Source organism: Euleptes europaea, chromosome 6 (assembly GCF_029931775.1).
Source record: "Euleptes europaea isolate rEulEur1 chromosome 6, rEulEur1.hap1, whole genome shotgun sequence".
NCBI classification, from domain to species: Eukaryota; Metazoa; Chordata; class Lepidosauria; order Squamata; family Sphaerodactylidae; genus Euleptes; species Euleptes europaea.
Window position 1 is genome coordinate 99,308,527 of NC_079317.1, and position 27,485 is coordinate 99,336,011.

The following is a 27,485-nucleotide window of genomic DNA, read 5'->3' on the forward strand; positions in this document are numbered from 1 at the left end:
TACAGCTACACAGCCCTGATTAAGGATTCTATAAAGCATCAGTCAACTGTTCAGGCAAGTGAGAGTGGAGAAGAACCACATTTGGTCCCCTGCGCCACATCCTGAACAGCTGGTTGTGAATAACAACAGTCTAAAAAGAGGCAGCACATGCGCTGCCTGGCTGGTGATTCATGTATGCAACAGCCATTGGTCCACACAGTTCCCCCATTCAGTAAGAGACATGAATATGAAAGCCTGCTTCCACACATGTCTCGACCCTAGCAGGACTAGGGCACCTGATCCAAGATGAACGAAGGGGCAGCGAGACAGAGAGGATACACATACACACATGAATACAACAGCTCCAGCAGCATTCCCAGCGTTTCCTCAATTACGTTCTATGCCCTTTGGGCATGGTCTGTTTGTCGCATGTTTCATACAGCATGGGTTTTTAAAAGGTGTTCCACAAATAATAAATATTCTATGAGTATGATTAAATGTACCTTGTCTTGTCCTTTCCCCTCTTGTACCAACATTATTACGGGAGGGAGGACAGCTGATTTAAGTTGAGTGTTTTTTAAAGGACATGGAGATGCTCCTTGTGCTTTCCTCCAGTTCAGACGCGTGGAGCCATTGCCTGAAATGGGCCTGTCCCTTGTGTATCTGTGCATGCGAACCGAGTGCCTTAGAGACTGGGATGGGGCCACTGCCATGAGTCTTAAGAAGAGGAATGGGAAAATCACTCTGGCCTCCTGCTCCTTCACTCCCTCATCTGCCCTCCACAAACACAGAAGACCCCCAAACCACTGGAATAATTGTCAGCCTCCAAATGTTAAGATCAGTGTTTTCAATTAATCCTCTAAAGACATATCTGAAACCCTCTCTGGCTTTAAACTGGTCCCCTGAACCCACCCCAGCACCACTTTCACAAGACAGGAAACTCCCCCTCAAACTGTGCACACAGATACAGACTGAAATTGGACATTAAGAATACACATATGAACCCCTAGCCCTCCCCTTTGCTAGCACCCCCCCACTGAAATCCAGCTTCATTTATGGAGGTAGGCATCCAACCAGAGTGCTCCAGATTTCTTGAGGGACCTACAGAATAAGAACAGAAGCATGAGATTAGTTACAACATAGTCTGTATGCTGGAACATCCCCATACAAAGCCAGCACTAAACTTTTCTGCGAGCCCATGTATTCTAAAAGGCTATACTTGGGTCCGGCATAGGGTCCCTCTGTTACTTATTTTGTCAGGGATGTATCCTGCCTCACCTCCAAGGACTCTGGCATGGAGCACACGTTCTTTCATATGATCTTCACACCAACACAGGGAGATAGATTGGATTGAGAGACAGTAGTGTATATTCAACCAACTGTGGACTTTTCAGAGTGAGACCTTCCCATTTCCCCCTCCTGCTGTTGCCCACTGTGCCCTTCCAAAACTTTTTTCTGGAATTCAGCAGACCCTCAGAACAGCATAAGGTCAAAGTGGGAGTTTACAGTTGGAGGGACGAATGGCTCCCCTCATTTCTGCAAACAGATGACATTCCATTGGATGAACTATGTGGTTGGATACACAACGGCAAGCTGAACGGTGATGGTCCTTTTAAGGGATGGGAAGCATACAAATCACAGGCCATACCTGGCTCATGAATGTCTTAGGGCCATCTGTGCTGTGTGCACACCTCCTGCCACATGCAAACAAGTGACGCCTGACGTAAGCACTAAGCAGAATGTGCTTTCACAGATATCAACTATGTGTTATGTTTCTTCTGCTAGGAAGGACAGATACTTATACGCTGTATTTCATCCTATTTTTCTTCCATTATAGAACTCAAAGTATATGTAGGAGGTCTCCCATGAAAGCAATGGCTACCACTAGACCTGCTTGAGATTCAGCAAGCCCTCCCAACATACCCCCAATATTCCATTTTGGGCAGGCAGATGCGTTTGTCCATTGTCCATATTGCATTTTAGGGCAGCATAGTGCAGGCAGGCATGCTACCCCAATCACCCGCAGCGGAGGCTCAGGTCAGTAAAGTCAACTGTCCAAGATGCTACTGTGTGTGGAGAAGGTCCTTAATGGGTTGGACAATGGCCTGCAGGGCTTACGGATGCTTGCTATCTCCTCTGGCTTTCCTAGCACAGGTGAACAGACTGCCAATCTTTATCAAATCTCTTACCCAACGATGTCTGCAAAAGCTCTCATTAGAGGTTTTTCTTCATAAGCGACTCCATACTTCGCACAAAGTGACTTCACTAGTGGGGCAATCTTGCAGTAGTTATGGCGTGGCATTGTAGGGAACAAACTTAAGCAGAAAACAAAGGAACTGTAGTAGCAGCAGTCTTAATTGGAAACACACTTCTTTTACATCTCTTAACAAGAATACAGTTTGGTCTGCACATACAGGAAATTAAAAAAACAGAGTCCTAAGGTGGTACAACAGACTGTGCAACTTCAGATTGCAGATGGGTGATCGCATTTTTAAATGTTCTCCTTTTTTAAAAAACAACAACACTTCCTCCTGGTAGAAAACCTGCTCAAGCAAGTAAGTAATAAGCTGAGCTAGAATCTCTTTCATTTGCTAGGTTTTTTTTTTTTACTTGTAAGGAATTTTAAAAAACAAACAAACATGGACGAGTATCCAGAAAATGGAATTGCCCTCCTGCAGACTGAAACAGAAGAGCCCTCTGTATCACCTCCTGACGATGCCATCTTATTCTGCAGCACTTGTCAACCACCAAGCTGGTATGGATAGACTCAAATGAAGCATGGCTAAGAAAGGGTCATCAGTGAAGGGATGCTAGTGTTGCGATATTAACAACCATAACATCCCAAGTTGCTCTTTTCTCTTTTTATGGCAAACTTCAGGACTATGCTGTCTTCTTACTCTTCTTTTTCCATAAGTCACTGTGGTTTCCCTAGAGAATTACTCTCTCACCTGCTGAGACAAAACTGCTTTTGATCCAAGCGTTGCATACTTACTGGTGCTCAATTTGGAAGTTCAGATGCCCACTGAACCAGTCATTGAAAAAGGACTGCTCGATATTGCAGGTAGCTGCCAACTGCAAAAGACAAGAAGACGGTGGAGGCTTTTAATGATGACCAGTCTTGGAAACAGATGGAATGGAATTAAACTTTACTTTTCAGGCAATGTCTGCTGATCTAGCCCCACACTCTGCAATCTGCTATTGTAAGGATACAACCCAAAGAGGTCTTGTGCACATGTGGGTGTTTCATCCTACCATTGCCAGTTAGAGTCTTTTTACTGCATCAAAAGATACTAAAAGATTCCCATGGGTTTATAAAGCAGCTTGTTGTCTGTGGAAATGTAATTGTAGCAGTTATGTCAAAGATCAGGCTTTCTAGCCCCCTGGTTCAATACAGGTACTTAACCTATTGTCCTGTAGAAACATTAAACATTATCTTCTGTTGGAAGGAAACTAAGGATACCAATAATTCACAATTATTCCATTCAAGTGATTTTCTGTCCTAAAATTTTTAGTACAGAGCAGCATGACATTTATGCAGGGGGATTTACTCCCAAGCAATTGTGCATAAGAGTGCAACCTTAATAACTTAGACTGGAAATTTACCTGAGCGCTAAGCCAGTCTCTGTGCTTCTCACTGTCAATTTCCATCGGAATGTGATTCATCTGTGTGACCCAAACAAACCAGTGGCTTTCCATAAACCTTCATGAAAAACAAAGAAACGGTTTCAGCTGTGAGGGTGTGGACAGGCACTGTTGGGCAAAGAAACGCCCAAGGAAATTGTGCAGACATCTACCAGTGTAAGGCAGGTCATCGACTGCTCAGGAAACCGTATTTGGGCAGAAATGCAACAAAGAAGTGTTTTAAATAAAAAATAAATTCCACCATCCCCATTATATGAACATTCTCATAATGCACCAATGCACCCTCAGGTTAGGCACAGCTCCTTGCGTCTCTCCTTCAGGAGGAAATTGGCATGGCTCATTGCTTTACATGTAAGAAAACACTTTTCTCAATATGTTTCAATAATCTAATTTACACAGTTGTAGTACATAAAAAAGGAGATGAGGCAGCTATCCAGAGGGGATAAAATGAGAAATAATAATATGGCTCTTTGAAAGTTCCATAGAAATGCCTTGAATTTGAGAACCAGTTCATGGTCTCTGTGTTTGTTTACCCTGCAAAATATTTGAGCTCCCCGCCCCCTCACATCTCTTTGAGATTTGGAATAAACTGGGGGCAATATGGACCCTCCTTTCGAGGTCGGTAAAATGAGTACCCAGCTTGCTGGGGGTAAAGGGAAGATGACTGGGGAAGGCACTGGCAAACCAGCCCATAAACATAGTCTGCCTAGTAAACGTCGGGATGTGACGTCACTCCATTGGTCAGGAAGGACCCGGTACTTGCACAGGGGACCTTTACCTTTTTAATATGGACCCAGCCTGCACAACCTCTGAAACGGGCTTCACTGTTAGTCATCCCAAATTATAGTTCCTCCAGAAAAGAGGGCTTGTCAGAGATGCGTAAAGCACCTTCAGCATCTGTGAGCTCAGCATCCTTCTTCTGAAAGAGTGATTCTTTTCTTCGTATAAGATTCCAAAGCTCTTCTAACCAATTTTATTAACTGCAAGCGTCACTCTCCTGTCACTGAGTGCTTTCAGTGAACTACGCTGGGCTACCCTTGAGGCTGCTCCAGAAACTTCAACTGGTCCAGAATACGGTGGCATGGGTCCTCACAGGGACCCCTCTAAGAATACATATTCAGCCTGTGCTCTGCCAGCTGCACTGGCTCCAGATTGAGTACTGGATCAGATTCAAGGTTATGGTACTCACTTTTAAAGCCCTGAACGGTCTGGGACAAGCGTATCTGTGGGACTGTCTCTCCCATTATACCCCCAGAGAGCATTACACTTGGCTGAGAACAACTTGCTGGTGGTCCCTGGCTATCCGGCTACTGAATTTTAAGCTAGCCGCAATTCCAAAGTGAAGGTAATAGAGGAAAATTGTGTGAAGAACTGTAACTCAGCCTTCCTGCAAGGCCACGGGAGCTCCCGGAAGCCAAACGAGAAGGGAGAATGGCCTCTTAGTTCTGCAGGAGCGTGACAATCACCCTTCTCCAGCCTTCCCCCCCCCCCACACACACCTTTTTGTTTTGTTTGAAGGATTCACTTCATCGATAAAACGATGAATACACAAATAGAAATGAAGAGCGGGTAAGAGAGAGACTCAGCGTTCCCCCCCCCTTCAATTTACTGCCGAGTAACCTGAAAGTGGGTTGGGTTGGGGATTGCTGGGTCTTTCTTTCACCTGCTCTTCATTTCTAATTGTGCACGTATCATTTTGTTGATGAAGTGAATCCCTCAAACAAACCAAAAAGGCGGCATGGGGGGGGGGGGGGAAGGCTGGAGAATGGTGATCGTCAGGCTGTTGCAGATCACAAACAACCACAAAAACCATTGGGTGTTGAACGGCAGATTTTAAAAGGGCTCCTTTTTTCACTCTGGTGGTTTTTTGGGTGGGTGGGAGATCTCTCCCTGCCATGCCCGGGAAAGGCAAAGTCTCCTTTGGTTTGGTTTGTTTGCAACATCAACCTCCCCCAGCCCTCGCCTGTTTCTCCCCCCTCCCTTCAAAGCCCACATCCAATCACAAAGTACTGTTTTCAGCGGGGAGGGACTGAGACCTTCTGCTTTTTTGCAGTGATTTCTTCATTGCAGACATTTACTCCTGGTATGCTTAGGGTTTTTAAAATTCGGTTTAGAAAACTGTGCATCTGCAGAGCAGCGACCCCAACCCATGCATAAATGACCTCTCAGTTTCAGTCTCTGAATAACCCCGTTATCACAAACAGAAATTAGATGATGAAATTACTTAAGGGACAATCATCTTACAACAGCTGATTGTGTAACTAGTTCCAAAAAGAATTCTGGGAAGTCCTACAAAGATGATAATGGAGGAAGGTTACAGAATGGCCATTTTAACCAGAGTCTGAAAATTACTCAGCTCAGCTATTATTTCTTGATCATATTTCGTGGAGCTGCCCTATACTGCATCAGGCCCATTGGTCTATCAAGAGGGGTTACCACATTATGTATTCCCAGTGATGTATTAAGAGTTTCAAACTGTTATAAAAAATACTGTTCGCACTTTGTTTGGCCCCTTTAGCTGTGAAGACGTCTTCCAACCATTTTTTAGCCGTGGCATCCAAAAACCCTTTTAAAGTGATGTTTTTTTATAACATTTTCAAACTCTTAATACATCGCTGGGAATACATAATGCGGTAACCCCCAAGGTCGTATTGTTTACTCTGACTAGAGCCAGCTCACCCAGAGTCCCAGGAAGACATCTTTCACATCATCTGCTACCTGATCCTTTCAAAGGGAGATGGGGACTGAACCTGGGACCAATTGCATGCACTGTAGATTTCTACCACTGTGCCATGGCCCCCCTTCCTCCAAGGAGCTCAGGGTGGTATATACATGGTTTCTCCACCCCTTTTTATAAAAAGTACTATGAAGTAGAGAGTGTTAGTAGTCCAGTATCATGCAGTGAGCTTCATGGCTGATCAGTAATTTCAACCTATGTAGTGACTAAACTACACTGGATTTCTCACACTCGAATGAAAATCTGCCTCAAAAAATACACCCCAGCTTCATGGTGCACTGTATTTATGACATTTTCTCCTGGGAACAACAGAGGTAAAAGAGGTGGCTTGAATCTTCTGCAGAGTAGAGTTTCCTTCTCACTTCACTCCAAGAATGTTAACAGTAGCAATGTTAATTATGGCAATGAGAAACACTGAAATGGTTCACACATATTTCTTCATTGCTTGATAACTGCAGAATGTAAGCACTTGTAATCCTAAATCCAATAGCCACATCAAGAGACAAAGGTCCAAAAGAGTTGGTTTATTGAAACAGGCATGCAGAGCTTAGAAATCAAAAGGCAGGAACGAAGGGGGATCGGGGTGCACTTGGTTATATGGAGAATACAGACATAGAATTACAGTCACATCATGATTACAGAAGCGGTCTGGAAATATCAAGCTCCCACGGACCTCAGACCCTGGGAAGCGAAGCGAAGCAAAGCAGCTGGCAGCTGCACCAGAAAACAACCTTGAAGTTAAGGCGAAATGGGGTGTCTACAGACAGCCTGACACAGAACACACGATCTTTCCTTCCCTTTATCCTCACACCAACCCTGTGAGGAAAACTGGGTTTCAAGAAAGTAAATGGACCACGCTCACCCTTGGCTTCATGGCTTAATATGAATTTGAAGCCAGGTCTCCCCAGTCTTAATGTGAAACTCCAACCACAATACCACACTGGCTCTCTTTGTCCTACCTGACGAAGGTGAGGAGAAACAAGGACCCCAGAACTCCATAGAATGGGATATATGTGACGAAGTAGCGTACATAATAAGTGAAGGCCCAGGCCAGGTCCTAGGGAGAGAAGAAAGAAATTATGTACTCCAGGTGGTAACCTCCCCTTTTATGCTGCTGCTCACTTCCACACAGTGTATAAAAATGCCTCTACTTCCCCCAGTCCCTCTGGAGTAGCTGAGTGCATCCAACTGCAGTAGAACGTTGCTTAATGAAAGCACAGTAGGACCCAGAGAATTGTTCACTTACCGCCCAGAATTTGCGTTTGACCATGGTTGTGAAGATTTGTATTTGGAAATAAACTGGAATGAGGAGAGGTGGGAAAACTGAAAGGAAAACCAGAGGCGTTAGAGAAGGCAGAGAAGCATAAAATGAAGTGGTGCCTTAGGGCTGGATAATCATTTAAGCTTAATAGGAAAAATCAGGGCTGGAATGAGATGTTCTCTCTCAGGAAAAAGAAAGCAAGAAATTCTGCTTTGGTCTGTGTTTACTGCAATATCCAAGATATTAAATGAACCATCCCAGAAAGGTCTCTGGGTTTCTGCTTTGAACTAATCTGACCATTCTGAAAATGAATATGTTGCAGTCTTTCAGCGGCTGAACCACTTCACAATACTAGTAGGCAATGTCACATTTGAATATGCCTGCATGACAAATGCTCTCTTCATGTAGAAAGGTAGGCAGGGATGTAGCCAGCCTTCTTTGCCAGTTGGGGCTGCCACATTTCAAAGAAGGGAATGAAAAAGTAATATTTTCCCCATTACCTACAGGAACTCCTATAAACCCCTTACCACCCCATTGGTCTGACTATTTTAGTATCTATTAATTGTTAATATCAGAAACGTATAAGCTGAAAACCAGCAGTTGGTGCAGAAGCTTTTGCTCATGTGCTGTCTTAAAGAAATAATAATTTCATTACCCCTTTATTCCACACACCCTTTAAGCAGCCTGCCACTGAAATGTCATAATAGCTAAACTGATATTTTCACATTTAAGTATGAGAAGGTCAATAATGACCTTGGAAAAAGCACCTGGGATAATCCTCGGTGTGCAGAACAGTGTGAATCAGGTGAGTGGAGTGTAGTGCTTCTAATTTTAAGCATGTGTGGCAATGAGCTGCTTTTTAAAAACACGAATGTTCTTTTTGCAAAAAGAAGCTCTAATTTTTAAATTAAAAGTGTCACAAATTAAAAAGTCTGCTTTTTAAAAATAGTCTTAGGTGAAGCCAAGGACTACTCCCTGCTGGTGCCAGTGACAAAAGTTGTAGCCTAGCTTTCTCTCTGAAATGTGTGAAGGGAATTTTTTGACATGGAGGGATATTTAAACAGGACATCCCCACACCTGAAGTGCAATATAATCAAGAGGACTCTTGTTAATATACACGCTGAGAAGTTTTGAATGGGTTCTTAAAGATATTCAGTTGCCCTGTTTTTCTTAGCACCCAATGGCAGTTTTCTACTCAGTTTAATTATGGCTGTTTACATCTCAAGAACAACAAAAAATCCTATGAGGTGTCTATCTTTTTTGAAGCTGCCATTGTCCATTTTGATACTCATTTCTTGCACCATTTATGACTTAAAGCTCATAAAACACAAGCAGTGAAGAGAATACACTGCGTGGTTCTGAATGGAACCTGTTCATTTCTCAAAATAGAATAGAGAGGCAGCTATGAGACAGTTTACAGCTTACTGAAAGGGACATTACCCTGTTCCTTCACTTCAAATATGCAGAAGGGATTTGACTACTTATAAATGGAGAGGTTGGATAGGATATAAACAGAGATGTCAAGATCCACCACTAACTCCCAGACAATGCACCCCACTGCCATCTCTCACATTCAGAATGTATACAAGATATTTTAGTCGAATAGGCACACTGCTATTGTTCCACATCATCTGGCTCAGCTCCTCAAATCTCACTTGGAGCTGCCATATTTCGAATGCCTAGTCTCCTCTCAGCACTCCTGGATATAGATTATAGCTGTGTTTAAGAAGAACAACTATAAACATTATCTCCTCCTGCCTTGTCTACATGTGTGTAAATAAAAGGAAATGAAGATACGCACCGAAAAAGAAGTATTTGTGTTGATGGTTATAAGGGAAATACTTCAGCTTCTTTTTTCCATACTGAAAAAGAAGATGGGGTGGGGGGGAGAGAAGAGGAAGGGTTATCTTAACTCTTTACACTCATGGATTGGAACAATTGCACAATGGAAAAACTGTTCTTATGTTACCTTTCTTTAATTATCTCACCCATTCCATTCAATATTTAAAACCGGGCTTGTAAATGTCTACTTATCTTGGCAAGGGAGAATTGCCTCTAGGCAACCAGATGGAACAGTTTACTAAAGAGGGTTATTTTTTTCCATTAAGCGCATACAAAGTATGTGTGGGCATGCAGGCTAGTCAGGATTTTGGCAGGCTAGTGATTACCATGGGCCTGTTTGCAAGGATGCTTTAAAACGTCTCTGAGGTCAATCAACATTAATAGTCTTTTTGGGATTGGGGACTGATAGGCAGACCCTGCACACAGAAAAGTTTCAAGGGAATGAAAAGGAGGTCTGGTTCAGACACACGGGGGAGATGAGGTGGCAGAACACTACCCTATTTCATTCTGTAGGTTGAGCATCATGAAGGATCATGTTCTGGGATGCTTCCCTATGTTAAAATATTCCTTGAAAATATGAAACGGGCACACCAAGCAAAGCGAGTGGGCAGACTCTTGCTGTTTTTCTATTTGAACCCAAGGTTTTGTACGAAAGAGCATTCAGAGCTGTAACCCACCACCAGCGGGTCATTCTACCACTACATGGCCTTGCTATCTTATTACTGTTTTGTTTTCCTAAAGAAAATGCATTTCATGTTGATTAGGAAGATCTGGGTTCAATTCTTCACCCATGAAGCTCTCTGGGTAATCCAAGACCAGTCACTATCTCTGTTTCACCAACCCCGCAGGGTTGTTTTAAAGATTAAAGGGTGGGAAAGCTAAGTACACATTCTTGAGCTCCCTGAAGGAAGGGCAGAACACAATAAAATATGTTACCTATAGTATTTCAGAACACCAACATTTGATGGTACATTGTCTGATAGCTGCAGGTTCAGTGATAGTCAATGTGGTGGCCAATTTGTTCCCTGGCATCCACTTGGCTTCGGTCCTGGTTTTTCTTCACCATACTGAAGCAGTGGACACCTTCCTTTGTTCCTGCACAAAGTGCCCATTTGGAAGAAGTTACCACCATCATAGGAGGGTGTTTGGCTTGGTGCCTCCTAACATTTTGTGGAACCTCCCACTGTTTTGAGACTGAACACAGCTCCCATGTCAATCATTTTGTAATTGCTTCCCCCCCCCATATAACCATTTTGTAGTAGTTCCCACCACTTGTTCTCAAAATACCCAGTGCCCACAGCTTCAACAAGATTGGGGACCCCTGCACAGTTTAAAAAATTATATATCCTTAGAGATCAGAAAGAGTTCCCAAATGATAATAAGCAGCAATTGTACCACAGCCAAGAAAAATAAAGTAGTCACAACTATGGAAGGTGTCAGATGCAGGTAAAAACCACCGATTAAGCATGCCTTATAATTTAGCAGAATAGTTGCTTGATGATATCTTGTACATACATAAGCAACATACTAGCTTGTTTCCTAACTATGCTTTCTGCTGGCAGAAGCCAGCAGAAAAAGGTTCTTGCTGACCCCCTACCAGCAGAGGCCCCCATTGTGCTACCCATGTTGTGTTCAGGGGTCCATCAATCGGCAGGAACATGAATTTGAGGGCACAATGGGCTTTAGTGTGACAAGGAGGTTAGAAATGTTGCTTCTACAAGTGTTGCTCCGCTCATGCTAGATGGGATCCAGGTCATTGTATACATCTTCATGTAATCCCTTCCCTCTTTTTTTTGGGGGGGGGGACACTGCTAATGCTGACACTCCCCAACCAATGCTTTCTTCCAATCTTCCTTTTTGTGGGTTCCAGATTATTCCAATTAAACCCAGAGATCACTTAGCCCTGGATCAAACTGAAGGTAATTCTGGCTTTGCAGTCTGTCAGAGTGGGTTCTCAGGAAAGTTCACAGGAAGAGCGTAATAACTATTGCCAACTCCTGCTATTGGAAGGATTTTGTTTGTTTTTCCATAACTGTTGCCAGTGAGTTCCATGAGATATTCTATAGCTTTAGTATTCTGACAGAGTGATCACTCTGTCTTCACAACATCTGCAATTATGTAGATCTCTGCCACATCTATTGGATGACAGAGGCCCCATAATTCAGATGCTTTATTCCTCTCATGTCCTTATCCGTTGCTTTCCCCTGTATATTCTCTGGCTCTACTGGATGCCAGTAGGTTTGTGACTAGAAGGGAGTACGATTGTGATGAGTCATGTGAACATTACTGAACAAACTGGTCAAGGGAAATTGCAAAACATAGTTTTAGCTCAGAGATCCAATGCTGTGGAGTTTGAATCTGTAATATATGCTTAATCAAAAAGGCTCCTTCACAGCTGATAAACAAAAGTAGCAAAAGTTAAGTGAGAACTGAGCCAAAGCATCTCAAAAACCAGTTGTCTATTTTTTTGCCCACAAATTGGGTACACAACAGTGCCATTCTAAGCAGAGTTACGCCCTGCTAAGCCTGTTGGCGTCAATGCATTTAGAAAGGTATAACTCTACTTAGGACTGCCCTACAAGGAATCCATTTAGCTCAGTACTATTAGTTAAAGTACAAATTTATTCATTTATTACATTGATATCACAGTTTCTATCACAAAAGTACAAAGTTTACTTTTGTCACTGTCAATCCAGGTGACTGTGCGGTTAATGAAATGTAGCTTTTCATCTACTGATAAAAGTTTTACTGATAAAGTTCTACCATGGTTTTATCAGTGGGAAGTAATATTCTGAATGCATACAGCTGAAGGCCAAGCCTGATGTTTGTGTGTGTTAAGTGCCATCAAGTCGCTTCCAACTCATGGCGACCCTATGAAATAATGACCTCCAAAACATCCTATCATTAACAGCCTTGTTCAGGTCTTGCAAACTGAGGGCCGTGGCTTCCTTTATAGAGTCAATCCATCTCATGTTGAGTCTTCCTCTTTTCCTGCTGCATCCAACTTTTCCTAGCATTATTGTCTTTTCCAGGGACTCTTGTCTTCTCATAATATGACCAAAGTACCATAGCCTCAGTTTAGTCATTTTAGTTTCTAGAGACAGTTCAGGCTTGATTTGATCTAGAACCCACTGATTTGTTTTTTGGGCAGTCCACAGTGTTTGTAAAACTCTCCTCCAACACCACATTTTAAAGGAATCTACTTTCTTCCTGTCATCTTTCTTCATTGTCCAACTTTCACACCCACGCGTAATAATAGGTAATAGTATGGTATAAATTAACTTGATCTTGGTTGCCTGTGACATATCCTTACACTTAAGAATCCTTTCTAGCTCTTTCATGGCTGCCCTTCCCAGTCTCAATCTCCTTCGGATTTCTTGGTTGTGGTCTCCCTTTTGGTTGATGATGGAGCCAATGAATAGAAAGACTTGAACGATTTCAATTTCCTCATTGTAAACGTTAAAGTTGAGTAACTCCCCAGTAGTCATTTCTTTTGTCTCCTTGATGCTCAGCTTTGGCGCTTTCTCCTTTAACTTGCAGCAGTTGTCGTTTCAAGTCTTCAATATTTTCTGCCAGTAATGTGGCAGCATCGACATATCTGCAGTTGTTAATGTTCCTCCCCCTAAATTCTCACTCCATCTTCATCTAAATCTAATCCATCTTTCCTTTTGATATATTCTGCATATAGATTGAAGAGACAGGGAGATAAAATACATCCTTGTCTAACACCTTTGCCAATTGGAAACCATTCTGTTTCTCCATATTCTGTCCTAACAGTAGTCTCTTGTCCGGAGTACAAGTTGTTCATCAAAACAATCACATGCTGTTGCACACCCATTTCCTTTAAAACCAGTCACAGCTTTTCATGATCCACACAGTCAAAAGCTTTGCTGTAGTCTATGAAACACAAGCTGATTTTCTTCTGAAATCTCTCATATGCTTCAGTAACCAATGTAAATTTGCAACATGATCTCTAGTGCCTCTTCCTTTTCTGAATCCAGCTTGAACATCAGGCATTTCTTGTTCCATATATGGTAAAAGTGTTCGTTTAAGATTTTGAGCATCACTTTACTTGCATGAGAAATTGATGTGATGGACTGATAGTTGCTGCAGTCTTTGACATCTCCTTTTTTGGAATTGAAATGTACATTGACTGTTTCCAATCTGTGGGCAGTTGTTTTGTTTTCCATATTTCTCAAAAACCACAATATATTTTACTCTATTGTTTTAACCTGCATGTACTGATAAAGTATGGTTTTAAATTGTACAAAGGTAAATTAAAAGATCACAAAATGGTGACCTTGCTATGGTAGAATTATCTGTGGGGTATGAAGCTCAAAGGGATCCTGCATAGAATCCCTTCATAGTTTTCCACCACTCTGAACATGGCTGCCATTTCTTAGGTGACATTTTGATATCTAAGGCAAAAGATCAAAACAACACAATTTCCCTTCCCCCATCACAAACTCTTAAAAAACATCTTAAAATCCTACACGGAGAAGGAGGAGGATGGCATCCTCCATGAGTTTGTTGCCCAAGTCTTATTGCTTCACAATGCTTTATAAACCTACTAAGAACAAATGTTCTGCTTAATAATATTGGATTCAGACACTGAAACAAGTTCTGACAAACAAGATGTACAAGTGCCTCTGGGCACACAAAAAACGAACCAACTTCTTCCTCGATTTAATTACTTCCTTGATTTAATTACTTTTCTTTTCAGGTATCTATACTGTTGATAAAGCAAACAACCCTGTTTTTCAAACTTGCCAGTTTGTAAATGACCTAGAGCTGAAAACTAGCATAAGTCCATTGTATATTTTGTTTAACTGCCAGGTCAAGTCAAATCAATCGATGTGGCTTGAGGTCACCCAGTTCCAATGAAAGAACAGGAAAAGACACTTCAGTACAACACAAGACTTAGGCTGTACATGGCCACTATTAGTTTGCTTATGCCCCATTTGGCTAGACATGTTCAAGCCAGATGGAAAGGGCATTGGCCAAATGATTAGTGGGCAGCTACAGGCTTTCTTGAATGAAATGGATTTTCTCGATCTACTTCAGTTGGGTCTCCAACCTGGTTTTGAAACAAAAATTGCTCTGATCACCCTGACTGACAGCCTTTCTGGGATAGAGAGAGACAGATAATGTGACCCTGTTTGATTCTCCTGGATCTCTTAGTGGCTTCTCATACCTGTTGGAGGACACAAAGAGAACAGAGGTTTGTGCATTCAGCCTGTTGGATGAAGTTTTGTGCTCCTGCAAGCATCAAGTTCTCAGTTTGGGTGCTATTAAAAGTGCAAGTCTCCTGCTCCTGGCCACAGTTATCCATGTTTTGATCATATCCAATTTGGACTACCACAATGTTTGTTAAGTGGGGCTCCTTTGAAGACCGACTGGAAGCCTCAGCAGTTCAGAATACAGTGACACAACAGTTTACAGGGGCAAGATATAGAGACCATATCATCTCAATACTGAAAGCGCTTTGTTGGCTGCAGGTTTGCTTCAAAGTACTGGTGCATACCTATAAATTCCTTTCCATCAAAGGATTAAGGTATACGAAGGATCATTTTATCCCTTTGTCCTTCTATCTTCAACTTTGAACTCTGAGGACACCCAATGTGGTGTAGTGGTTAGAGGAAAGGAATAGGATTTGGGAGACTCCAGCTTCGAATTCCCAAGCTGTCATGGAAACATGTGCCAGCATAGTCTCTTAGCCTAGCCTACCATGCATGTTTTGGGGAGGATAAAATAGATGAGAGAACAATGTAAGTTGTTTCTCCTGTTAGGGAGAAAGGCAGGGTACAAATGAAGTAAATAAATAAGTAAATAAATAAATAGATATGTATTACAAGGGCCCTCTCCAGAACCCCAGACATCAGCTATTAAGTGGGTGAACAGTACAGAAGAGGATTTTTAGGCATAGTACCAAAGTTTTGGAACTCCATTCCTAATGAATTTCATTTATCACCAAATCTACTATTCTTTTGAGCATTTAGTTAATTGCTCCAATTTGGTGAATTTTTCTTGGCCTTTGCTGAAATTTTAAACTTTGTCCTAAATAGGTCTCATTGACCTAACTACTGTCTGGTGGCCAATATTCCTTTTTTGGGCAAGGTGCTTGAACAGGTAATCCCTACAGAACTTCAGTAGGTTTTGGAGGAGATGGACCCATTTCAATCAGGATTCAGGGCTGTGAGATGAAATGGTCTTGGTTGTCCTTGTTCACCAGGACAGTGACAGGGAAGGCCATCCTTGTTGACTCTCCGGGGCCTTTTTGATACCATCAATCATAATATCTTTATGGAGAAGGTGGCTGGGTTGGCAGTAGGGAGTGACATTTGGTGCTTCTGCTCTTACTTGGCTGGACAATTCCGGAAGGTGGTGCTGGGGGACTGCTGCTCAGTTCCCTAGCATTTATATGGGGTCCTGCAGGGATCCATTTTGTACCCCATGCTGTTTAGCATCTACATGAAACCTATGGGGAGAGTGTCAGGGGATTTGGAGAAGGTTACCACCAATATGTGGATGTCAGCCCACTGTATTTCTCCTTAAGAGGTGAGTCACGTAGATCTGTAGAGGTCCTGAAAAGATTCTTGGAGAAGGTAATGGGACAGATGAAGGACAATAAACTGAAGCTCAGTCAGGATAAGACTGAGGTGCTCTTGTTCAATGACAAAGATGTGCCAGGATTTATTTACTGCATTTATATCCTGCCTTTCTCCCTAATGGGGAGCCAAACAATTTACATCATTCTCCTCTCCTCCATTTTATCCTCACAACAACCCTGTGAGGTAGGTTCAGTTGAGAGTGTGTGATTCACCCAAGGTCACCTAGCATGCTTCCATGGCAGAGGGGAGATTCAAACCTGGGTCTCCCAGATCCTAGTTTGACACTCTAACCACTACACCACACTGGCTGTCTAGATTTAGGAGTCACTCTGTCCTTGAGGGGTTGCACCCTATTGAAGGAGCAGGTTCATAGTGTGGGGTTACTGCTGGATCCTGGCCTACAGTTGGAGGTGCCTCTCTCCTTCCTGACTTTTGCTCCTTTTTTTATCAGTGTTACCTGATATGCCAGCTACAGCTGTTTTGAAACAGTGATGCTCTAATCCCATCCAGGTTAGATTACTGTAATATAGGTCTCTGTGCAGCTGCCTTTGAAAACAGTGGAAACTTCAGCTGATGAAAAATGTGGCAGCTAGGAGGATATTGCTAGGGGTGGAGGATACAGGGATCAGACCACCCCTGTGCTGAACCATCTGCACTGGCTGTTTCTGTGCACCATTCAAAGTGCTTATTCTTACAGTTAAGGTCCTGAATATGGTTGTGCATATCGATATACCCGAACCAAAAATAAACCCGAAATTAGCCATTTCTGCAATATTTCGGGTTTTGGGTCGACAGAATATGAAAACATGGGAATCTGCCCAAAGCCGAATAGGTGATTCCCGAAAAATCTGAACAGCTATTCGGCTTTTCGGCTAATCGCCTTCTGCAGAGTCTCCATTTTGTGGCGATATCTCCTCTCTGTATTCCTGCCCCCTGGCTGGTTTCCAGGGCAGTAGGAGGGAGGGAGCAGGCATGTTGGAGTGGCCGATAGGAAGGCTCACTGGAGCTTCCCATGTAGCCAGCTGGTGTAATCTACCTGGATTGCAACAGAGGACAACCTAGAGAGGAGGAGGGAGGAGGGCCAGGAATTCTCAATGGCCAATAGGAACACAGGTAAGGAAGAACAGTGTTCTTTCACCAATCACAAAAGGTTCTTCTTGGCTGGAATTATTTTCAAACTTTTCTGTGCTTGGCCAAAGACTATGAAAGCAGGGCTGGTTCCCAGACCAGGCTGTTTGAGAGAGTTTGGTGGCATAGCTTGGCTTTAGCTCCTGATTCTTCCTCTTCGATCCTGGTGCCTCATCCTGACCTGCTGGATTACAACCTGCTGCTTGGGTTGGATTCCTTCCTGCCTGATGCCTGGAGGAGAAGATATCTAAATTATGCTAGAAGACAGCAGGCCTTGGCCTGTTGGTTGATGGTGGTGGGGGGAAGGATTGCTGTCTGAGGGGGTGTTTTGATTATTTCGGGTAGGAGGCCCTGTTTCCATTTCTCTACTGCTTTTTGTTTCAAAGTTGCTTTGTTTGAATTTTGGGGTTTTCTCTGCTTCAGATCTTGCTGGCTTTTACCTAAAATGAGGGGGTGATTTGATTGTTTGGAGGGGCACTCCTTTGTTATTGTCATCATCATTCTCATTGTTGAATTCAGAGAGAGGGTTTTTTTTTTTGGCAGTTTGGTGTCTTTGTGGGTGAACTTTGCAATGTTTTCCTATGGGGAATGGGGGCAACCCCTTTGGGACTCCATACAGGTTCTCTGGAGAGGAGCACAGAAATTTTCCAAAACAAATATTTTTTAAAATTGCTTTTAAATTGTTTGGGAGCTGTTTTTAGAAAGTTTTTTTTAAATAACTCTGCTTTTTACTTAGATCCCTCTTCACCACTGGTGGGAGGTTTTTGGAGTGGAGCCTGAGAAGGGCGGGGTTTGGGGAGGGACTTCATAGAGACCAATTGCCAAAGCGGCCATTTTCTCCAGGTGAACTGATCTCTATCGGCTGGAGATCAGTTGTAAGAGCAGGAGATCTCCTGCTAGTACCTGGAGGTTGGCAACCCTACTTTCACTAGTTTTGGGGAGAGTTGTTTTGTTTGATATTAATGTTCTCCATTTTTTGAATTTATATTGTAATTTGATTTTTACATTGCTGGAAAAGGTTATAAATGTTTAAAATGAATAAATAATAAAACAGCCAACATAAATAATAAAACAGCCAGCACAACAAGGTAGGCACACTGAATACATGAAACAAATCCCAATTTTATAAATAAGACTATAAATGGGGAAAAAAAACTAAATGCACAATCTGTTTTGCTTACATTGATGCAACACATTTTAGATAGCATCTCTAGGATTGGATAAGTCTGAAATTAGCTTCTCTTGTGAAAGGAAAGGAGGCCAAGACATTTTTAGCACTCTGCTATTTTCCTTTGCTTCTTTTCATCCCACTTAGTGCCTGTTTAAAATCTTTACCAACTGCTATTCTAGGATATTTTTGTCTCAGTTATTGTGACAACATTTTATATTCACTTATAACATTGATTTATCTATGCTCTTCCCCTCCCCCCATAAAGGGTTCCAACGGCCTGGAGAAAAATGTCCTGTCTTTAAGTAGAGTCTTAATGGGATATTATTTACCTCCACACCACTCGGAGCTTCATCTGTCTGTTTCCACACATTAAGCCTCTGTTAACACCAGGCCTGTTAGTAGCCCCACCTCCACATCTTGTGTGGAGGTGCTGGATTTAATTACAGTATTTTAATATGCACTGCAATGGCATTTAGAGCATTTCAGCCTATTAGTTGCTGTGGCAACCACATCACAGGTTTCCAGCTGGTATAAATCACTACAGGGAGTGCAATTGTGTACTGCATTGATATTCACCAGCTGAAGATTGTTCTTTTCTCATCACAGGACACAAACCCTTATCCTCATAGGATGAACACAATGCCACAGTATCCTAGCATCCAAAGCACAACCCAGGTTTCTTGGAGTTATACATTAATTTTAAACTATTCTTATCCGGCTACAAAAGGCAGGATTTGTTGTCTTACACCTCCTATTGAGTCTTCCAGCAAGTCAAGATGAGACTCGAACCAAGGATCTCCTTGATCATCTTAACCAATACACTGTATTAGTTTTCAAGCTGTTATAGCATGATCAACTAACCTGAGTAGCTTCCTATTTCTAAGGCCCAAAGAACTCACAAGTTGCATGTGCTAGTAAGAACAAATGAACAATTCTTGTAATGGTGAGGAGTAAGCAATGTGGTCCCACAAGAATGAGTATTGAAACCAGTGCTATTTAATTTGCTTAACAATTTTGTCATAAATGATCTGGAATTGGGGGGTGAGCATATACTGGGCAAATCTGCAGATGATACCAAATTATTCAGGATGATGAAATTGCTTAGCATCTCCATCTGCAGGAATTCTGAAAACTTTGTTTGCCTATTGTCCCAAGATTCACCACTGAGAATAATTAGCATATTATACATAGTAGTTTGGATTGAATTTTTATTTGCGGTCAAAGACCAATAAATACACACTATATGTAACAATCTTACAGCATTTCAAATAAAATAGGATATAAAAACTTATCAAAATTAAAATCAGATTACCGCATAGTAATTTGACAATTATCTATTTCCGATAAACAAAACAGCCATCAGGTTTCACTACTTTTGAAATCCATTAGTTTAAGCTCAACTTAATCTGCATCTTTGCTTTTTAATTTACTGTGTACTTTAATCTCCGCAAAGCAAAATTTGGCAACCTGTCTTGTGGTCGAAGGGTTTTCGTCTGCCACTTCCAAGTTTATATTTGTTAGAATAACTAGATATTTTCCAATAGTGGGAATAATATGGTGAGTCGAAGCTGATTATAAACAGGGCATTTAAAGAAAATATGCTCCCTAGGCTCGACTTCTCCAAGTTCGCATGGACAGCGAATCTTATTATATCTACCTTCCATTACAGCAGATGGTAGTACGTCGCATCTAGCTAGTGTAAAGATTCTACGTAGTTTGATTACACTTAGCTCCATAAGATATGAGAACGGCGCTAGTACCGTATTTTTCGCTCCATAAGACACACTTTTTTCCTCCTCAAAAGTGAGGGGAAATGTCTGCGTCTTATGGAGTGAATGTGTGTGTGTTACCGTAACTGGAGCCAAATCGCCGAGAGGAAAGTGTTGGGGTTCCTGTGTCTGTCCGGCGGTCTGTCCGTCAGAGCGCTGCTTCCCCCTGCTGCAGAGAGGTATCCCAATTGCGCCCGGTTGCTAGTGCAGCTGGGTGCTTGCTTGCTTGCTTGTTGGGGGTGGGGGGAGAGAAGCTGCAGAGGCGACTTCCCAATCGCGCCCAGCTGCTTGTGCAGCCAGGTGCTTGTTTGCTTGTTTGGGAGGGAGGCAGGGGAAAAGCCGCAGAGGCGTCTTCCCAATTGTGCCCGGCTGCTCGTGCAGCTGGGTGCTTGCTTGCCTCCTTCCCTGATTGCTTCCTTGTGTGCTGGGGGTGGGGTGGAGAAGCCATGGAGGCGACTTCCCAATCGCGCCCGGCTGCTCGCTTGCTCCCTTCTTTGCTCCCTTCCTTCCTTGCTTGCTGGGGGTGGGGTGGGAGAGAAGCTGCAGAGGCGACTTCCCAATCGCGCCCATGCAGCCGGTTGCTTGATTGCTCCCTTCCTTGCTCCCTTCCTTCCTTGCTTGCCGGGGGTGGGGTGGGAGAGAAGCTGCAGAGGCGACTTCCCAATCGCGCCCGGTTGCTAGTGCAGCCGGGTGCTTCCTTGCTGGGGGGGAGGGAGAGAAGCTGCAGAGGCGACTTCCCAATCGCGCCCGGTTGCTAGTGCAGCCGGGTGCTTGCTTGCTGGGGGGGGGGGGGGGGAAGGGAAGCTGCAGAGGAGACTTCCCAATCACGCCCGGTTGCTAGTGCAGCTGGGTGCTTCCTTGCTTCCTTGCTTGCTGGGAGTGGGGTGGGGGAGAAGCTGCGGAGGTGACTTCCCAATCGCTCCCAGTTGCTAGTGCAGCCAGGTGCTTGCTTGCTTGCTAGGAGGGGCAGGGGAGAAGCTACGGAGGTTTCTTCCCATTGTGCATGCATGAGTGTGTGTGTGTGTGGGGGGAGAAGCTGGGGAGGTTTGCACGTGTGTGAGGGGGAGAAGCTGGGAACCCCTCTCTGTCTTTCTCTCCCTCCCTCTCTTTCATTCCTTCCTTCTTTCCCTCCGTCCCTCCCCTTCCTTCTCTGAACAGCCTCTGCTAAAAACTAGGTGCATCTTATGGTCAGGTGCGTCTTATGGAGCGAAAAATATGGTATATATCTGTTTTTTGTAGATAATAAGAAGCCGGGTGTCCTTGCTATGTCATGCTGCCATTCGATGTACTCTACCCTTTGTCTTACTATTTGTTTAAAGTGGTTTTTATCCAATTTCAATAGATCCTGTGGAGATAGGCCCAATCTCTCTAGATAGTACATAAAAGGTAAAGGTCCCCTGTGCAAGCACCGGGTCATTCCTGACCCATGGGGTGACGTCACATCCCGACATTTCCAAGACAGACTTTGTTTACGGGTTGGTTTGCCAGTGCCTTCCCCAGTCATCTTCCCAGCAAGTTGGGTCCTCATTTTACCGACCTCGGAAGGATGGAAGGCTGGGTCAACCTTGAGCTACCTGAAACCGACTTCCGTCGGGATCGAACTCAGGTCGTGAGCAGAGCTTTTGACTGCAGTACTGCAGCTTACCACTCTGCGCCACGGGGCTCCTCTAGATAGTACATAGTAGGTATGTAATTTAGAATGCCATCTTTTAAGCTAAATTGCTATTTATAGTTTTCCATTGTGTGTGTTTTAACTTATATTTTATATTGTAATGTATTATTGTTGGAAGCCACCCTGAGCCTGACTTAGTTGGGTAAGGGTGGGATATAAATAAAATAATTTTAAAGAAGTCCAGTCCTTGCTGGCTGATGCACCCTATTTGGTTTGGAGCAGTGGACTCTGATCTGGAGAACCGGGTTTGATTTCACACTCCTCCACATGAGTGGTGGAGGCTAATCTGGTGAACTGGATTTGTTTCTCTACTCCTACACATGAAGCCAGCTAGGTGACCTTGGGCTAGTCACACTCTCTCAGCCCCACCCACCTCACAGGGTGTCTGTTGTGGGGAGGGGAAGGGGAGGTGATTGTAAGCCAGTTTGATTCTCCCTTAAGTGGTAGAGAAAGTCAGCATATAAAAACCAACTCTTCTTCTTCTATCAAATGTGCTTGGATAAGATTCCAGAAATAAGGAAGGGAGCTAACAGATACAAACAGGAGTCTCTTAACAGATCTAGAGGAGAAGGCTGATATCCAGTTCCTGATGCTTACACAAAGCAGCACATGAAGGGCCGGAGCTGCACAGAGCTATGGATGACTACGTTTCGAATCGCTTGAAGAAAAAAGGCCTGTTAAAACCATGTACACCTTTGGAGACCCTGCACAGGCAAGAAACCTAAGGAATCTTGTACCTTAATATTTTAATGCTTTTGACAGTATTTGAAATATTTTCCTCCTTTTACTCTGATTTCCTTTACAATAAATTTCATTTTCTTTTATGTACTGTCTCACAAAGTAAACTATTCCATATCTACATCAACAGTAGTCCATGACTACCAGAACAATACCAGGTAAGAGTGGGCTTATTTTTGAAAGGGAATTTCAATAGTGACCAGGCAGGATAGCAGCAGTCTACTATGGTTTAGAAGGTTACTGCACCTTTTGGTTTGGGGAAAAATGTATGGAGTGCAGAGATAAATGCTGCATGTCCACTATGCAGTATCAGAAAGCAGAAGAAGCCTCTTTAGACTTCCCAAAGTGCTTATTTAGCTTAAACACTAGCAACTAGCTGTGCTGTGAAGCCAACTTGTTATCATCTGGAAATAAGGAGCTAGCAAGTCTGAAGGAAGACTGGCTTCACCATTTGGCAGCTTTTACAAATGACTGACTCCACCTATGAAGGCAACCATCTCCAAAGTGATATTCTAACAGTGCATTCCAAAGGAGAGTTACTCCAGTCTAAGCCCATTTAAATGAATGGGCTTAGTCTGGAGTAACTCTCCTTAGGAATGCACTGTAAATGTGTTTTCATGTGATTCAGTATCATTTGAATCTGCCATTAGCAATCAAGTGACACACCCCATCAACAGGAAAGCCACAATATATAGAATTCTGCTTGGCAACTGCAATAGAATATGGACTCCAGGAGTTTGCTACAAAATATGTAAAGTTGCAGTAATTTGTCAGTTTGATGACCTGTTTCAAAAAAAAATTAATGTATTAAAAGATTGTCTCTGATTAATCAGACATCATTTTAAAACCTGTTAGGTACTTTTAACTTAAATATTTACAAAACCTGTGGGTGGCAGGCACCTTCTTAGAAAAGGCAGTCCTCCTTTTCACTTTCATAGGCGGGAATGCCTTTTCTGGGATGGCACCTGCTATGACCTGGGTGCATTATCTGAAAAAAAAGAAAGAATGCCTCTTTCTTTCAAACAGTTGTTTTATTCATACGCAGATCATCTCCAAATGCTGTTCCTGGAGGACAGGGGACCTCTAAGAACAGCATGAAGGGGGGGATCCAAAAATCACACTCCTTCCATCCTCAGAAATCCTCTGTGGGATCCAACTCAGAAAGTTCCACAGAAAGATGGGATATAAATTCCCTAAGTACATATATAAATAAATAAACTCAGCCTGACTTCACATCCCCTTAACTTACCTCAACTGGCTGTGCATCCCCCAGGACAAAGAGATGCAGCATGTTCACATCTGGGTCTTTTTTGAAGATGTTTGGCTTGGCATGGTGCTGGAAGTGGCGGTGATTCCACCAGTTTGCCGAGGCACCCTGTTGAAGAAGAAAAACATGGGCAGTCCACAGCCAACTCTGATTTCTGTTTGTGTGTCACCTCCATGCCTACAACAAAGCAACTCAATATAACACATGTCCACTTTGGTAAAAAATTGTCGAAAGCCCTTTGTACAGGATCAGTCTTTGCCCCAAAGCTCCAATGGTATTATCCAGTGTCTTGATCAAGCAGTCAGGTGGGAAGAGAAAAACCAAGAAGAGACAGATATGTTTGACCTATACCCTGGAAGAAGTATGGTAAAAGAAAAAAACATAAAATTTTGGTGGGAATCTCAAGCATAGCAGCTGTATGATGTCTCAGGACTTTAAGGACCTGCATGCTAGTTGCCCTCTGCATATTGGCCCCAACAGAGAAATGGAATTGCTAACCCCACATTTAGTGCTGAATATTGATATCAGCCCTAAGGAGATCTCTTAATGGAGAGTAAAAAACCTTGAAGAAGAGTGGGGATAAATTAAGGTCAATGTTCAGTTTTCGCCCTATAGCCTTGTTCCTTCTGCTTTTCCATGAGATCGGAGTACCAGATTCTGCTCTGGCATAAAGTACCCAGCCAGGGCAGAAGGCCAAGTTGCTGGTTATCACAGGCTTAGCTTTCTCTCGGCGCTGTTCCAGATTTCTTCCAAGAGGGCAGAGAGCTTTCTCTCACAAAGAGGCCTTCAGTCAAGGCTGTGACTCCCACAAGCAGTTATAACACCCTACTCACATACTGCTGGACGCTTGTTATCCCTAGACAGAACTGAGGAAAGGCTTCCGTTTGAAGCAAACAATGGGGTCATTCAAAATATTGTCGAAGGCTTTCACGGTCAGAGTTCATTGGTTCTTGTAGGTTATCCGGGCTGTGTGACCGTGGTCTTGGTATTTTCTTTCTTGACGTTTCGCCAGCAGCTGTGGCAGGCATCTTCAGAGGAGTAACACTGAAGATGCCTGCCACAGCTGCTGGCGAAATGTCAGGAAAGAAAATACCAAGACCACAGTCACACAGCCAGGATAACCTACAAGAACCAATGGGGTCGTTGTTGAGAAGCTGGCACTTACGAGCAGAGCAAACCCCAAATGTGTGAGGCTTCTCTTTTAACATGGCACGGGCAACTGCTCAAAGTTCCCCTGGTGCTGCCTGATCAATATTTTCAAATGACCACCTAAAATGGGTCACTTAGGAGATACAAGAAAGTAAAAGATTATGGTACGCCAATAAAGGTATTGAAATTGAAAGTAAAAGACCCATGACTATCCATCCCACGTTAACGTCATAACATAATTATGTTACAGATTCTGCTCCCCGTGCTTTAAACAGCAGCCTGGCATGCAATAATAAAACAGGGAAACCATTTCCTGCCACTTCTCCATGGCAGGAAACGCTTCATCTGCTTAATTTTTGTGTCAGGCTTTTGCTGAAGGCACAGGTGTAAGCCTTGGGAGGGATGGGATCTGGCTGTCCCAAGAGATGTCCTGCTAGTTTGATTAGAATATCCCCAATCAGTGGTTTTTAGCAGTGGCCTACTCACGGTGCCTGTTGAGTTTTTGCCTACAAAGCAGTCTTAGCTGCATAGAATTTAAGTAAACATTACTAACAGGGTTGCCAACTACCGGGAGAAACAGTGTTGTGTCCTTTTAACAAATGTTTAACGTGATGCTGTTTTTGTCCATGCTATGAAAGCCTCAGCTTCCCACATCCATACATTAAGCCTCTACCAAAGGGACAGGGAGAGCCAGCTTGGTGAAGTGGTTAAAAGCGGCTGACTCTAATCTGGAGAACCAGGTGCGATTCCCCACTCCTCCATATGAAACCTGCTGGGTGACCTTGGGCCAGTCACAGTTCTCTCAGAACTCTCTCAGCCCATGCAGAGGCAGGCAATGGCAAACCACCTCTGAACTTCTCTTGCCCTGAGAACCCTACGGGGTCACCATAAGTCAGCTGTGACTTGGTGACTTGGTGGCACTTTACGCACACACCAAGGCGTAGGACATTTTTCCAGGTCTGTTGTCAACTCTTAAATTATTGATTCGGTTCTGGTATTGTGCCTTAGGCCAGAATTATTAAGGATATCAATGGTTTGTGAATCTATCTTCCTGTTCTGAACTGTCTGGCTTGATCTCATGAAGATTGCTGCAAATTCCCTTAGACTTAATTAGATCTTTCTAATATATGACATTCTCCATTTCTGAGTTAAACGATTTGACCCTGTTCTCCATAAATTTAATGTAAGCTTTGATGCCCAACAAAATATCATGTTTTGATCCTTATTGAACTTAACAGTAATAAGAATAATTTGTTGTATATTTGACTGGATCTAACAGTCCTGCTGTTGCATATGAAAGGTTTTTTCTTTAATATAATATTTCTTGAGGCACAGTAATAGCCCGTCACAATCAGTTCTCCTCTACAGACATTACAACAAGCCCTAACAGCACATCTATGTCCCTCTCTTGCTCTGATTGTAAGGACTCAGACTTTGAGGCTAGAATGTACTATTTTTATAATTCATGCTATAGTATTCCCTGTTACTATGCATGGGTGTGAAAGTTGGACAATGAAGAAAGCGGACAGGAAGAAATTAGATTCCTTTGAAATGTGGTGTTGCAGGAGAGTTTTACAAATACCGTGGACAGTCAAAAAACCAAATCAGTGGGTTCTAGATCAAATCAAGCCTGAATTGTCCCTAGAAGCTAAAATGACTAAACTGAGGCTATTGTACTTTGGTCACATTTTAAGAAGAGTCCCTGGAAAGGACAATAATGCTAGGAAAAGTTGAAGGCAGCAGGAAAAGAGGAAGACCCAACATGTGGTGGATGGACTCAATAAAGGAAGCCACAGCCCTCAGTTTGCAAGACCTGAGCATGGCTGTTAATGATAGGACATTTTGGAGGACACTGATTCATAGGGTCGCCATGAGTCAGAAGCGACTTGACGGCACTTAACACACACATATTTATTTATATAATAAAATAAGACCAAGCAGAGCTCCAGGCAAGGTAGTTTGTACCTTTTGTCCTGTGCCTTTAAGAGCTGTATGACAGAAATTCAGCAGGTAAAGTATTGTCAGTGATGAGGAATGCATTAACTCTTGGATTTCTGCCTGTTATCAATATATCAATATATTAAGAATGCAAGATCCTTGCCAGGAAAAAGATATGCTAGCTTCATTGTCTCTTGCTGAAGCTATTTCCTTAATGCTTAATGGGAATGAGCCTTACCTTCAAGTGACCAATTACAAATTTATGGACTAAATGGTTCCACACAGACTTCTTAAATACAGAGAGGTGTCCAAAGTCATGCTGTAGCCATCCAGCCTGGGCCTTGGGAGGAAAGAGAATGATCATAAGAATGACAAAGAACATTAGAGCAAGTATGAAACTGCCTCAAAATCTGCCTTGCTATAAGAGTTATCTCCTCTGAACAGATCTGGTTATATTCACACTGTTGATATCAAGACACCAGAAACTGAAACAGAAGGCATTCTAGATGTCCACTTTCAAGGTCAAGCTAACACAATGAGACCTAGCAGCTTCTGTGAAGTGCATTAGAAAGGAGAATGCT

At 42.9% G+C, this 27,485-nt stretch overlaps 1 protein-coding gene across 1 annotated transcript in view; it reads right to left on the bottom strand.

Annotated features, from left to right (window-relative positions):
• Window positions 1–824: 824 nt before the first annotated feature.
• LOC130478760 (acyl-CoA 6-desaturase-like) overlaps window positions 825–27,485 on the bottom strand; it is a 42,316-nt gene continuing 15,655 nt past the window's right edge. The window contains exons 4-12 of the mRNA XM_056850967.1: window positions 27,143–27,244; window positions 23,800–23,925; window positions 9,421–9,481; window positions 7,605–7,681; window positions 7,318–7,415; window positions 3,583–3,679; window positions 2,972–3,051; window positions 2,169–2,294; window positions 825–1,080 (exon numbers count right to left, since the gene is read on the bottom strand). Coding sequence (XP_056706945.1) covers window positions 1,029–1,080; window positions 2,169–2,294; window positions 2,972–3,051; window positions 3,583–3,679; window positions 7,318–7,415; window positions 7,605–7,681; window positions 9,421–9,481; window positions 23,800–23,925; window positions 27,143–27,244 — 819 coding nt within the window. The 3' untranslated portion in view covers window positions 825–1,028. The remainder of the gene's footprint in view (window positions 1,081–2,168; window positions 2,295–2,971; window positions 3,052–3,582; window positions 3,680–7,317; window positions 7,416–7,604; window positions 7,682–9,420; window positions 9,482–23,799; window positions 23,926–27,142; window positions 27,245–27,485) is intronic.